This window comes from Conger conger, chromosome 5, assembly GCF_963514075.1.
Source record: "Conger conger chromosome 5, fConCon1.1, whole genome shotgun sequence".
In the NCBI taxonomy this organism is placed as follows: Eukaryota; Metazoa; Chordata; class Actinopteri; order Anguilliformes; family Congridae; genus Conger; species Conger conger.
This window is the reverse complement of record NC_083764.1, coordinates 60,892,655-60,906,143: the sequence shown is the minus strand read 5'-3', so window position 1 is coordinate 60,906,143 and position 13,489 is coordinate 60,892,655. Positions and strand designations below refer to the sequence as shown.

Here is a 13,489-nt window from a genome sequence, read left to right as displayed (position 1 = left end):
TTTGCAGGTGTCACAGATTTTAAAAAGCCAAGCAGGCTTGACCACCCCCTCCCCTCCCCTCCTCCTCCCCCCCCTCCCCCCCACACCACCACCACCACCACCCCCCCACCCATCCAACAGTGCCGCCAACCGTGTTCCATCCGTCAGATTACCTGAAGGAACCAGGGAAGAGGGGAGAACTACACCCTCGGATCCCTTCAGATCAATCGGAACCAAGCTATTGAGCATAAGGTTCAAGCAAAACAAATATAAAACAAACAACCCCCCCCCCCCCCCCCCCCCCAAATAAAGGGTGCTCTCAACAAGCCAGCGTGAAAGGAGACGGATGGGTCTGCCCATTGAAAACACAACCACAGAAAGACAGTGCCCATCTGCTGAGACCACACCAGTGGGGAAAACCAAACTAATCATTTTTTGTGTGTTTATTCTTTAAAAAAAAGAAAAGATCCTGTAGCTTTCGGAGGTTTTACCTGGGCAAAGGCGAGTACTCTAGGGCAGGTGGACAAATACTGACATGATACAACCGGTCAACAGGAGGCTATCCCTCGGAGTGCAAAAGAAATCAGTGACAAAAAAAACAAAACAATGCACTGTGTTCGCAGTCTAAACAGAAGTCCACCCTCAATTTTCTTGGGCTGTAGATTCCCTTCGCACTGACACAGGACAGCAACAATGTGAGTGTGTGTGTGTGTGTGTATATGTGCACGTCAAGTAGAGGAGAGCAGGGGAGGGGAGGAAGGGCCCATTTTGTTTGCCACTTTAAAACCATCCCAGCATGCATTGCTGTAGTATGGGGTGCGGTCAGCAGGATTCTGCACGTGTGAAACTGAACCATGTAAGCAGCTCTCTCAGGTGGGATGGGGTGGGGTGGGGTGGGGTGGAGGGCGTAAGAGAGGGGCACACAAAAACCCACATGCGAAGGGTCGGAAGGAAGTTGAACGAGTGGAAAAAGGGGCCTAACCGCCCACCCCTATCCTTTCAGAGGCCATTTCACCCACGACATAGCTATGAATAAATAAGCGACTTCCATACACAGGAGCACGAAGCCAGTGTGTGTGTGTGTGTGTGTGTGTGTGTGTGTGTGTGTGTGTGCATGTTTATAGAAGAGAGAACATGATGTGATCGATTCTGGGGTGTGTGTATGTATGTGTGTGTGTGTGTGGGGCTGGGGGTTGAAGTGTTTGCGGAAGGACGTGGGGTCAGGGGTCAGGGGTCAGGGGTCAGAAGCGGATGAAGGTGGCATCGATCTGTCGCACCGTGGGCAGAGCCAGCATGATCTTGCGTCTGTACTGGGGGTCCTTCTGCAGGGGGTTCCTCTCCAGGTACACCGTCTCCAGGCCCCGAGCGTTCTTCAGCTCATCCAGGTCGCCCCAGTTCTCAATCTGATTGTCATTCATCTGAGGGACGGAGGGACGGGGGGGGAGAGAGAGAGAGAGAGAGAGAGAGAGAGGGGGGGAGGGAGAGAGAGGTGGGAGGGAGAGAGGGGGGGAAGAGAGAGAGGGAGAGGGGAGAGAGGGAGAGGGAGAGAGAGGGGGGAAGAGAGAGAGGGGGGGGAAGAGAGAGAGAGGGGGAAGAGAGAGGTGGGATGGAGGGGGGGAAGAGAGAGAGGGGGGAAGAGAGAGGTGGGAGGGAGGGGGGGGAAGAGAGAGGTGGGAGGGAGGGGGGGGAAGAGAGAGAGGGGGGAAGAGAGGGGGGAAGAGAGAGAGGGGGAGAGGGAGCAGGAGCAAACATGGAGAAAGGGAAGAGCAGAGAATAAGGGAAAGAAGAGGAGAGAGCGAGAGACAGAGGAAGAGGGGGAGAGGGGATGAGAGAGGGGTGAAAAGAGAGACAGAGTTCGTGAGAGCATAAGTGAGCGTACGAGACCAGTTAAATTAGTTAAGCGTTCAACGTGGTTCCCAGCACCGGAGAACTAAAGAGAAATGTCCACGAAAGCCTTCACATTTAAACCGGCTTTAGCAGGTACGCGATTAGGACACTCACGGTCTCGTGAGAGAGATTCTGTCGCTGAACCACTCCTCGCCTGCCCTTACCCAGAATTCCTGCAGTTCCGTCAGGTGGCTGATGTTCTCGATTTTCTTCACCCGATTGGCCGCGATGTCCAGAGTCGTCAGCTTTTTCTAACCCAGGAGAGACATGAAACGGAAAAAGGGTCGGGGGGTAGGATACAGCAGCCAATCAGGTGAAGGGATAGACTGTGCAGAAAGCACGGAACTCTGGGAACAGTAGTTCTGTGGCTAAAAGGTCTCCAAACCTGGCTCCAGCGAGCGACCGTTTTTTGTTTTGTTTTTCACCTTAAAAATCAGCAACCAATTTACACCCAAAAATCTGGTGAGGCCAGTTAACAGTTAATCTGGCATAGACCAGGGTCAAATACGTAATTGTGTTGGATTCAAATACTTTTCTTGCCTGGTGCAACTGAGCCAACCAAGAGGACCAGAAGGCCTTTTTGAGAGTATTTCACATGTTCCAACGCACCAGACAAGCTCAGTAAAGTGTAGGAAAGTATTTGAAACCGAAACAATGAGACGGTGAGACTCACATTGTTTTCCAGACCCTCGATGACTTCGATGCCGTTGTGGCTCAGATAGAGCTCGCGAAGGTTCACCAGATTCTGCAGGCCCTCCACCTTGGTGATGCGGTTACTCTGGGGAAGTACAGACACAGGGGAAGTCCGTCGCACAAACAATACGCACACACCGAATTCAGTAAAAAATAAAAAAAATAAAAATAAAAAAAAACACAGCCTAAGGTTTGACAGACAATTAAAGGCATAAACATAAACTAGGCTGTTTGGAAAGTTCAGTAATCACTAAAATTGTCACTGTGGAGAAAGATTACATAATTACATAAGAGGTCTCGTTTAAGTTATTTTACCATTGAGATTTACAACTCATTTGCAAGGGAGGCCTGGCCATTTTGTGAACAAGGTTTCCCCCCCAAACGTCTGTCAAGAAAGGCCCTGCTGAATGTTTGAATATCCTGACGAAAACGAGCCCATACCAATAAACACATATTTTCTTTTCAAAAACAAAAGTATTTGTAAAGCACGCGCATGGGTAGTTGGTCTGGTTGACAGCGGGCGGGGCGGGGCGGGGCAGAAAGGAGAGCGGCAGGGTGGGGGAGGCCTTTACCTGGATGCTGAGCACGGTCAGGTTATGCAGGCCTTCCAGGTTCTGGAGCTGGGTGATCTTGTTGGTGCCCAGAAACAGGCTGTCCAGGGAAGAGAGGGAGTCCAGGTTCTCCATCACCTGCAGAAGCGCAGACACACAGGCTGGATATACAGGCGTGTACACACGCACACGCACACGACGGGAAAGGTAGAAGAGATTCGGTAAAATGGTAAAAGTGCTGTAAAATTGATGCTTCTCATTCTCACACACACACACACACACACACACACAAACCAACGGCGATTGGCTGCCATGCAAGGCAACAACCAGCGCGCGTCATTGATCCAGCAACCCTCCGACTGCTCTTACCGCCTGAGCCAATGTCGCCCCATATGCACGTATACATGCGCACGCACACACACACACATACACACACGCAAACACACGCGCTTACGCACTCACTATTTTGCAAAACCTTTAAACAAAAACTTGAACTTCCAGGGGCCATTGAGTCTTTGCCACTTCATGGTCTGTGTTTCACGACAGAACAGACCTGGCTCAGATACATAATTGTCCTGGATTTATTATTTTCCTACACTTTACTGAACTCGTCTGGTGTATTGGAACCTGTGATGAACACTCTCAAAAAGTGCAAAGCCCACCTTCTGGCCCTCTTGGTTGGCTCAAGTGCACCAGGCAAGATCAATCGAGCACTGAAAAGTATTCGAAAGGATTTGATTCCAAAACAAAATGACCCAGGTCCATTTCACAGTTGTGGTGATTAATTCCCTGCAGACGGTTTATTGGCCAAAGAAATTACCCAATAATATGTTCCCAATAAATTCAGCACTCTAGCTCTGAAATGCAGGTTCAGACCATAGGGACCCGGAACGCATTGTTCGAAGTCAGCTCAATTTACTAGAGACTGCACACGGGAAATTGATTTCGAGACAGGGAAACCAATCTGGGATTCGCTTACATTTTCTGTGAAAAGTAATGAAGCACTTGAAAGTAAGTGAACCCAGGGAAATTGCTTTAGTTTTCTCTACAAAGCACACACAGATTCATTAGCCCTGACCTGAGAAGTCACACTATGAGATTAGGCTAGCTGCATATCTTACCCAGCATCCTTGGAACTTAAATTTGCATTCTTTTGTTTTTTATTAAGAGGTTGGATTGCCTGCTGCAATAGTGATTTGAACCAAGAAACAATTATATCAAGAATTTCTGCCTTAACTGTACAAATCACTTGAGCTGTGTCTGAGTCTGGTAAGTGTAACCATATATATGGCTGGTGAGGTCACAGGTGACCTCAGTGCGTTTGACCTCTGACCCCCTTACCCGGATGCGGTTCGATCCCAGCTCCAGCATCTCCAGGCCGGTCAGGTGACCCAGGTTGTCGATGGAGCTGATCTTGTTGTGGAGGAGGAAGAGCTTCTTCAGCCTGGTCAGTCTCTCCAGGCCCTCAGCCTTCCGCAGGAGGTTAAAGGACACGTCCAGCACCCTGAGAGAGAGAGAGAGAGGGAGAGGGAGATAGAGAGAGAGAGAGGGAGATAGAGAGAGAGAGAGGGAGATAGAGAGAGAGAGAGGGAGATAGAGAGTGGGAAGGAGGGCAGAGAGAGGGGGGGCCAGGGTGAGAGAGAGGAAGAGGGGGAGGGAGAGGAAGAGAGAGGGGGAGAGAGAGGGGGGGAGGGAGAGAGAGGGAGGGAGGGCAAAGAGAGGGGGGGCCAGGGTGAGAGAGAGGGAGAGAAGGAGAGGGGGAGGGAGAGGAAGAGAGGGGGAGGGAAAGGAAGAGAGGGGGAGGGAGAGGAAGAGAGGGGGAGGGAGAGGAGGAGAGGGGGCGAGAGGAAGAGAGAGGGAGGGAGAGGAAGAGAGAGAGAGGGAGAGGAGGAGAGGGGGAGGGAGAGGAAGAGAGATAGAGAGGGAGGGAGGGCAGAGAGAGGGGGGGCCAGGGTGAGAGAGAGGGAGAGGAGGAGAGGGGGAGGGAGAGGAAGAGAGAGGGAGGGAGAGGAGGAGAGGGGGAGAATACAAAAAGGGAGAAAGACAGAGTTGGTGATTGAGTGGGTGAGTGAGTGTGATGCTTGCCGAGTGATTGAGGTCAGTAGGCGAGTGTGAGTCGGTGGTTCAGGTGGTGAGTGTGTGCATTAGGCATTATATTACGAGGTGTATGTGCATACTCAAGTGTCCTTAGTGTATACGCATCAGAGGTGTGTCTTATTATGATAATTGTGTGTGTATATGTGTGCGTGCGTGGGTGTGTGCATGTATGCGTGTGTGTGCGTATGTGTATGTATGTGTGTGTGTGTGCGTGTGTGCGTGCGTGTGTGCGTATGTGTGTGTGTGTGTGTGTATGCGTGTGTGTGCGTGACTCACTCCAGCTCAGTTAGGTTCTGCAGGTTCTCCAGCCGGCGGATCTGATTGTCATAGAGATCCAATTCCCGTAATGACGTGAGGGTCTCCAGGTTCTCAATCTTCTTGATGAGGTTCTGCCGCAGAGAGAGAGTCTGGGGGGGAAAGAGTCAGGTTAACCTTCTCCCTAACAATCCCTAAATGTCCTAATCAATTTCTGCTTTAACCTTTTGTGCATCCAAAAATCACTCGCTTTAATCTTCGTGAAAAACTTCTGAACGCAGGATCGTTTTCTTTTGAGTTGTGAAACACCTGAGAGTTGTGAAGCACTCGTAGCTCCCTCGTAACTCACACACGTTTGGCAGGCTGAGGATTTTCCACAAGGGGGCGCTGTTAGCACACAAGCGGCTGAAAGTCGTCGCACTCCCAATATTTCTGGTGTCTCGGCAAAGTGCCGGGGGCGAAAGTGGTGCTCGCTGCGTTCGGCATCAGAGACTAGTGAAATATGAATCACTGTCGCGCGATTTGGTTTGCATTTGAAACCATTTGAAGCATTTGAAAACGCCTACATTACTCTTAGTTCCAGCGGTTTCATCAACACCAGCCGTAGCTGCTGAACACATATTTCAATTTTTTTGGCTCCAAGGTTTAAACCAAGGTTATTTGCTATTCAATGACAATTATTAATTTAAAATAAGGGACAGTGCACATTAATAAGCACAATATAAAATGTGCCAGGTTTCATATGATTAGATTTTTCATCAGTAGTCCCTGGGCAGGTTGATGGCATGAATCCAAAGTTCACGATGTTGGCGAAACACATACTTATTTGTCAGTTTATTAGCTGAAAAAGTGAGTAAAATCAACCTAACTACAGTCATCTGCCAGCTACTTAACTACACGGTCTTAGTTGCCTACATGTACAAGCCCTGAACATGGACACAAAATACTTTTTTGCCTCTTTTCTGCATTGTGTTGTCTCCCATGAGAGGCAGAGCCAGATGTGTCCTACTTAAGATGTGAGACCTCATGGAAAAAAAGCGACTCCAAGCAAACGTGACGTTGTTTTAACATTACTTATAACACACACCCACGTGCACAAGTCGCTTTACCGGAATCTGGGAGTTCATTCCGCACTGCGCAAAACTGGGATCATAAGTAAAAATAAATAAATAAATAAATAAATGATAAAAAGAAATCCAAAATAAAAACTCTTAACGAGCTCAACTATTGAATGGAACCTTTAAGGGCCCAACCTCTTCTCCAAGGGTTTAAGTTATCTCTGTGATCGTTTCCAGCACTTGGAACCATACTTCCCTCTTGGGCCTTCAGCGCACTTCTCCCTGGTTGTGATCTTTAACGATTCCCAAAAGACTAATGCAATGTAATGTATAATGTTTAAAGTAATGCAATGGCTAGCTCAGAGGATTGTGGAATGGCGGGACCCACCTTGGCCTTCAGCAGTACCTCCAGCCCCTCAATCTTCCCAATCCTGCAGTGAACCAAATCCACGTCCTGCAGGAGGAGGAAACAAGATGGAGACACAGACGCAGCCACGTCAACAAAAGAATACCGAAGTCGGCCCCTGAGCAAAAGTAAAAGATGTATTAACTATTAAATGTATTCAAAATTTTACTTGCAGTGTAAGACAGGGTAAAATGTATTTGCAACAGACTCAATGGCTCTTGTGACTGGAATGTTTCAGGTGTATGTGGGAATATTGAATGACATCAATGTTAAATGGTGTGCATTGGCTGACTGGTGAACTGGACGGGGAAAACATAAAACTATATCCTAAAAATAACATTCCCACACCCCTTTGTTACCTCTTCCTCGGGGTCAAGGGTTATGGTGTCCATGTCAACCGGCACCTCCTCTTTTACTTCATCAGTTAAGGATGAAAGAGTGAGAGAGAGAGAGAAAGAGAGAGAGAGAGAGAGAGAGAGAGAGAGAGAGAGAGAGAGAGAAAGTGGGAAGGAGGGCAGAGAGAGGGGGGGCCAGGGTAAGAGAGAGGGAGAGGAGGAGAGGGGGAGGGAGAGGAAGAGAGAGGGAGGGAGAGGAGGAGAGGGGGAGAATACAAAAAGGGAGAAAGACAGAGTCTTAATCGAAACAGGACCAAAATGCACATCGTTTCACAGACAACTCATGTACAAGTTTGCAGGGTGCACATTCAGATGTATATTTTATCTCCAATCGAAACCACAGTTAAACACAATAAGGGCTCAGATCTTCTTTGTTTTAACGCCAGAGATGCGTTAGACCAGTGGTCCTCACTCCTGGTCCTGGAGAGCCGCAGGGTGTGGCTGGCTTTTGTTTTCGCCTTAATATCAGAAACCGATTGACACCCAAGAAACCAGGTGGCGAGTTAACTGTGTAATCAAGCGCTTTAATTGATCAATTAAGTGCTGAGTAACAACAAAAACTGGCACACCCTGCGGCTCTCCAGGACCGGGAGTGAGGTTAGTCAGGCCGTGTTAGGCCGTGTTAGACCATGTAAAACGTAGCACAGGTACACAGGTTAGTGGGTAACCATAGCAACAGGGGGGGTAGGGGGTCCTCACCTGTAGGAGGCGGTTCCTGGGGGTCCACCTCCCCATTCAGGCTCTTCCTCTTGGCCTCCTCATCTCCGGAGTCCTCGGATTCTCCCTTCCTGTCGACTGAAGGCACAGGAGCAGTGAGACGCGCCCTGAGGGTTCAGTACAGGGGCCACGGCAGAAAGAATGGAACGGACTGAACTTATATTGCGCTTTTATCAAAGGCGCTTTCAAATCGACGCCACACACACTCACTGGCTGGCTGCCATGCCAGGCTCATCGGGAGCAATTGGGTGTCTCGCTCAGCGACACTTCAACACAGTGGGTGGGGGGATTGAACCAGCAACCTTCCGACTGCTCTAACCTGCCGAGCTAATCTTAGCCCCGGCTAATGCTGCTATCACGAACGTCGAAAGAGAAACACAATTAATTATGATTATGATGATAAAGGTTCAACTGCAGTGTCCGTAGCTGTTTAAACCCCTAGACCATAAAACTGCAGGGCTCTGAAATAGCACACAACACTATTGTGAGTTTACTGCTTGATCTCTCGACTCCGAACATTGTGTTCTTTCGGTTTTAACACATGGCAGCTCACTCATGGCTCAGTGATGACCGAATAATAAAGCAGAATAAATCGCCTGATGCCGCAACACGGCGTCTGCTGGCTCATCCGTTAAAATTACCTCTGTAATTCCATAAACATGTTTTTCTTAAAAAGCCGAAATGTTGGCTTTTTTCCGAAATCCATCGGCGGTGCCGTGGATTGCACTGCCTCACAGCAAGAAGGTCCCAGGTTCAAGTCCCGGCCTGGGCCTTTCTGCTTGCCGTTGGCACGTTCTGCCCGTCTCCAAGTGGGTTTCCTCCCACAGTCCAAGTCCATGGAAATCAGGCTGGTCGGAGACTCAAAATAGCCCCTAGGAACGCGACTGTAATTGAATAGTATGTCCCTGCGATGGATCGGCGGCCGATCTAGGATGTATTCCTGCCAATGCATGCTGTGATAGCTGCTAGCTTTTCCCAGCATTTAAACGACTATTTTCAAATTAAAGCATTCCAAGTTCAATGCTGTCAAAACACCCGTAGAAACACCGATGGGTGTCCTAGCTCGTCTCCCACGCAAGGACTGTGCATGCCTATCGTAGCATCATGAATCTCAGAGAAGAAGAAAGAAATCCTCCAAATGGCTGAAAACATTTTTCTAATGACAAATAATATCAAATTGATCAAGCGATCATCTATCAAAACATCTCGGCGCATTACCTTCAACCTAACTTTGGTTAGGCAGCCCCTGTTATGGCAATCTAGCTGCAAATAATCCGATCTGTGAGATTGAAGTCCACTTAGTTAAATTGTGTCTTTTATCTGCAACGGTACAGATGACACAGACCAAAACCCAAGCTACCCACCGTTAGCCATCTAGGCAAATGCGCATGTGACGCAGCAAAAACAATTTACACCAAATATCAGAATACGAAAATATATACATATATTTACCAAGACAGAAATGATTCAGCTAGCTAGCCTGCAAGTCAGCGATCTAACCATCGTCAGTTAGCCAGCTCGCGAACCAGTATGTCAGTCAGTTGCATAAGGTCTGGTTTTGCCGAGGCAGCTACACGATATTTAGCCAGGCTAAACGCTAGTAATCACCAAGGTATTGATTAAAATAATTAAAACAATTGCACCAATACAATAAATAACGATGTTTAATATTTGGCGGCTGAAAGTCACAGCACGAAAAATTGTAAACAACATGGGAATGAATGGCTAACAGGATACCTGCTAGGTGGCCTGGTCGACCCGACACGATTCACATCACCGATTTAGATTCATGGCACGGAGTTCACTGTCATTTAAAATACCGACCGCTGAAATCACTCTTCCACGAAAACAGTATTCAGTGTTTCGGTAATATAAAGAAGATTTGTGATTTTGGCTCACTCACCTTCCATCTCCTGCGATTCGCTCACCGACAGCGAAGCCATTTTTCCTGGCTGTTACCCCACCCTCTAGTTCATTTCATAAACTGACAGCTACGCAAGCCAATCCAGCCGTGGGTCTTTTGCACCTCACAGGAAGAAGGTCGTTTTTACAGATCACGGCGCAGACACAGATTTTTAAACTGAAGGGATGGGCCTTGTACGGCCATTGAGCATACACATCTATCCATGCACTGCTTTGTAGGTCCGTTAATCTGCGTCGTTTTTCTTCAAAACAGAAGCAAATGCAAGGCGACATTTTTTTTTCATCCAACGGTACGCAGGCGTTTCAACTTTGGGGGTGGCAGATTTTCCAATCAAGAAACAGTTGGTTCAAATAGGCTAGGCTGACGTTATACACTCAGTAGCCACTTTATTAGGTACACCTCATTCACCTGCTCATTCATGCAAATAACCTGCATCTCAAAACGACAAATCTTGTGGCTGCAGCTAAATAACGTTTAATTGTCAAACATTAGTCTCCAAACATGCACAAGACGTGTAGAATTGGTGATGCATATCAGAAACTTGGGATTTTCAGGCAATACCATTCCAGAGAATGGTACAATAAATAGAAAATATCCAGTGGTAATGACAGAGATCAGAGGAAAATGGGCAAGCTAACAGAAAGGCCACAAATACTCAAATAACATCTTTTTACAACAGTGGGGTGCAGAAGGGCATCTCTGAATACTTGAAAGTGTTGAACCTTGATGCAAACGGGCTACAGCCGCAGAAGACCACTCACACGTTCGTTCCGCCCCCGTCAGCTAAGAACAGGACCCTGAGACTACAGTGGGCACATGACACACCAAAACTGGACATTTGAAGGTGTCGCTTGGTCTGACGAATCTCGATTTCCGTGACGACATGCATAAAGTACGGTCAGCTGTTGCGGTTAAAAGCAGAACAGCGTGAATCATACGGGTCAATCCTGGGACAAACGTTCATCCTGTGTCGCAAATACACTCCTGCGGCAGCTCATCGTTTTTTTAAGTCTGGGACAAACCTTGTACGTATTTATAGTGTCAGTTGATAAATTATGTTTTCTTGAAAATACATCAATACCTTCATTATAGAGGTGTTTGTGTGTGTTGCGTGTTACCTTACGCTGTCTTTGCAACAGTTTTGTTTCAGTTTGTATTAAACAAATACATTTACATGACATCTGTTTAGCAGACGCTTTGTCCAAAGTGACGTACAATAAGTGCATATTGAAGGTCAAGTCTTTTTTAAGTCTGGGACAAACCTTGTACAAAGAAAAGCATCCACACAAGAGGCAAACAAAAACACATTAACACACATGCAATTAACACTGCCCTTCAAGGCCAAGCGGACCCGGAACAAGGGGGCATCCGCCAAGGCCCAGCCAAGGGACAATGGTGCTCTTAAGACCCCTGGCATCAGATCACAAAGGCCAGGCCAAGTGCAGGAGCCCCAACCAATCACTGGCTACAACTTGATCCTAACCAAAGGGCTGAGAAGTCATGCTGAAACCGACTGCTCAGCTGAAGGTGAATTTGTCTTTAGTGCAGTGGCTTGTGCCACTGCCTCTCCCGGAGGCCTACGTTTCAGCCTTGCCTGATTCCGGCCATTACAATACTCTGTCTGACCCCGACAATTAATCGCACACAAAAGCATTTGGACACAAAACAATTACACGTTTGACCCTTGGTCTGCTTGAATGAGCATAACGTGTAAGAGGTGCCATAGCACCACCTACTGAATCTGTTCAGGAAGTCTGATAACAGCTGACATTTATAACAACCCAGGGAGCACCCATGCTGTGGCCCTGTAGGGATTATGATTAGCTGTTAGGGGTAGTTCCATTTTTGGGTTTTGAAATATGCGCAGTGACCACTCTATTTGGCTGACCTGTGCACCAGCTTGTTACTGCAAAAGTGTAATCAGTCAATGGGGCAGCAATTCAATGCATAAAAGCATGCAGATGTGGTCAGGAGGTTCAGTTGTTGTTCAGACCAAACATCAGAATGGGGATGAAATGTGATCCAAGTGATTTTTACCATAGAATGATTGTTGGTGCCAGACAGGGTGGTCTTAGTATCTCAGAAACTGCTGATCTCCTGGAATTTTCACAAACAACAATCACTAGAATTTACAGAGAATGGGGTGAAAAACAGAGACGTCAGAGGAGGAAGAGCCAGAATGGTTCAAGCTGACAGCAGTAACTCAAATAACCAGGTATTGCAACAGTGGGATGCTGAAGAGCATCTTTAAACACATAACACCACTAAACTAGTTTCTAAAGTCAGGAAGTTATTAGACACATCTCTAAAAATCTAAAATATCTTTGATCTCACACAAAAACTGCCTGTGCCAAATTCAAAAACAAAAACTAAAGCTGAAATATCAAAGTCCAATAAAGTGAACTGTTCATTTAAGAGCCGGTTAAATGATTTGTAAACAGTCCTGCCATGAGCAAACTGCTGTAGTACTGATTTACACAATTCTGGGGTGCTGACAGCTGTTAGTGATAGGGGTCCAATAGGTGAGGTCCCAGCTAGCTAGGTGAGTGCTACACTTATAATAAAAAAAAAGGTTCTGAAATGGTTGGAATCAAGGGTTTTTGCTTGATTCCATAGAGGAACCCTTTTTAGTCCTTTATGAAATCCTCTATCATAGATGTCCAATGTGGAAGCTCCTTGACAAAGAACGCTATTGCCTGACCCTTTTACAAGATAGGGTTCTTCTATGGCATCACAGGGTTCCCATTGGAACCTTCTTTTGTTTAGAGTGTAGCCGAGAACTAGTATGTGTGTACTGAAAAAAAAAACTGGATGCCCCTAAAAGTTTCTGAGAATCATATTTGCCAGTTTTAAAGGTACAATAGGTCATTTTGATCAAGAGAGGAATTGCAGCATCAAACACCCTCAAACCACAACACTGTTTATCCCTCCCCCTTCTCTGTAAACGTGCATTGGCTGTGGCAATTAGAACCCATTTTCAACCGATGAGCTTGAATTATTTTACAGCTATACAATGTTTTGGCACAGAGTGTCGGTCCTTCAACTGTATATTTTGAAACCCAAATTTAAGGACTATAAACACTGGCAGAGGGTGAGTCAACATGTCAGGGAGCCTTTTCTCGATGATAGGAAGGGATTTACAATGGTCTTGAAACAATGTTTTAACACAAAAATCTTACATATTGTATCTTTAACTTTCTTCTGACACCAGTGTGCTGGCTGCGTAACCCTGTCAAGGCTGTCGGTTCCCATGGTAACTGAAGTTCACATACTGTAGACATATACTCCGCCCCGTCCCTCCCAGCTATAACAAGTTTTCTTTCATTTTGTAAGGTGCTTATGTGACAAAATAACTCCTCCTGTCTGTACATGGCACAGAATGCCTTCAGGTGAAATTCAGTATGAATTTGGTGCAATCAGGACAAGGAAGCAGAGGCACACTGTTGTGTGACATAAACAAGGAAATACCCTCTGTGAGTGATTGTGTGTAAAATCCAGCTATGACCAGCTTGAATTTTCGGCTACCA

General features: G+C 46.9%; 1 protein-coding gene across 1 annotated transcript; it reads right to left on the bottom strand.

The window, feature by feature from the left end:
• Positions 1–280: 280 nt before the first annotated feature.
• ppp1r7 (protein phosphatase 1, regulatory (inhibitor) subunit 7) lies at positions 281–10,064 on the bottom strand. Its single transcript, XM_061242314.1, has 10 exons — positions 9,942–10,064; positions 8,021–8,116; positions 7,286–7,341; positions 6,909–6,974; positions 5,484–5,614; positions 4,452–4,614; positions 3,132–3,248; positions 2,540–2,644; positions 2,031–2,117; positions 281–1,397 (listed from the first exon to the last, which is right to left on the bottom strand). The coding sequence occupies exons 1-10, from the start codon at positions 9,979–9,981 to the stop codon at positions 1,221–1,223; spliced, it is 1,038 nt and encodes a 345-aa protein (XP_061098298.1). The 5' UTR covers positions 9,982–10,064; the 3' UTR covers positions 281–1,220.
• Between the last annotated feature and the right edge of the window lie 3,425 nt (positions 10,065–13,489).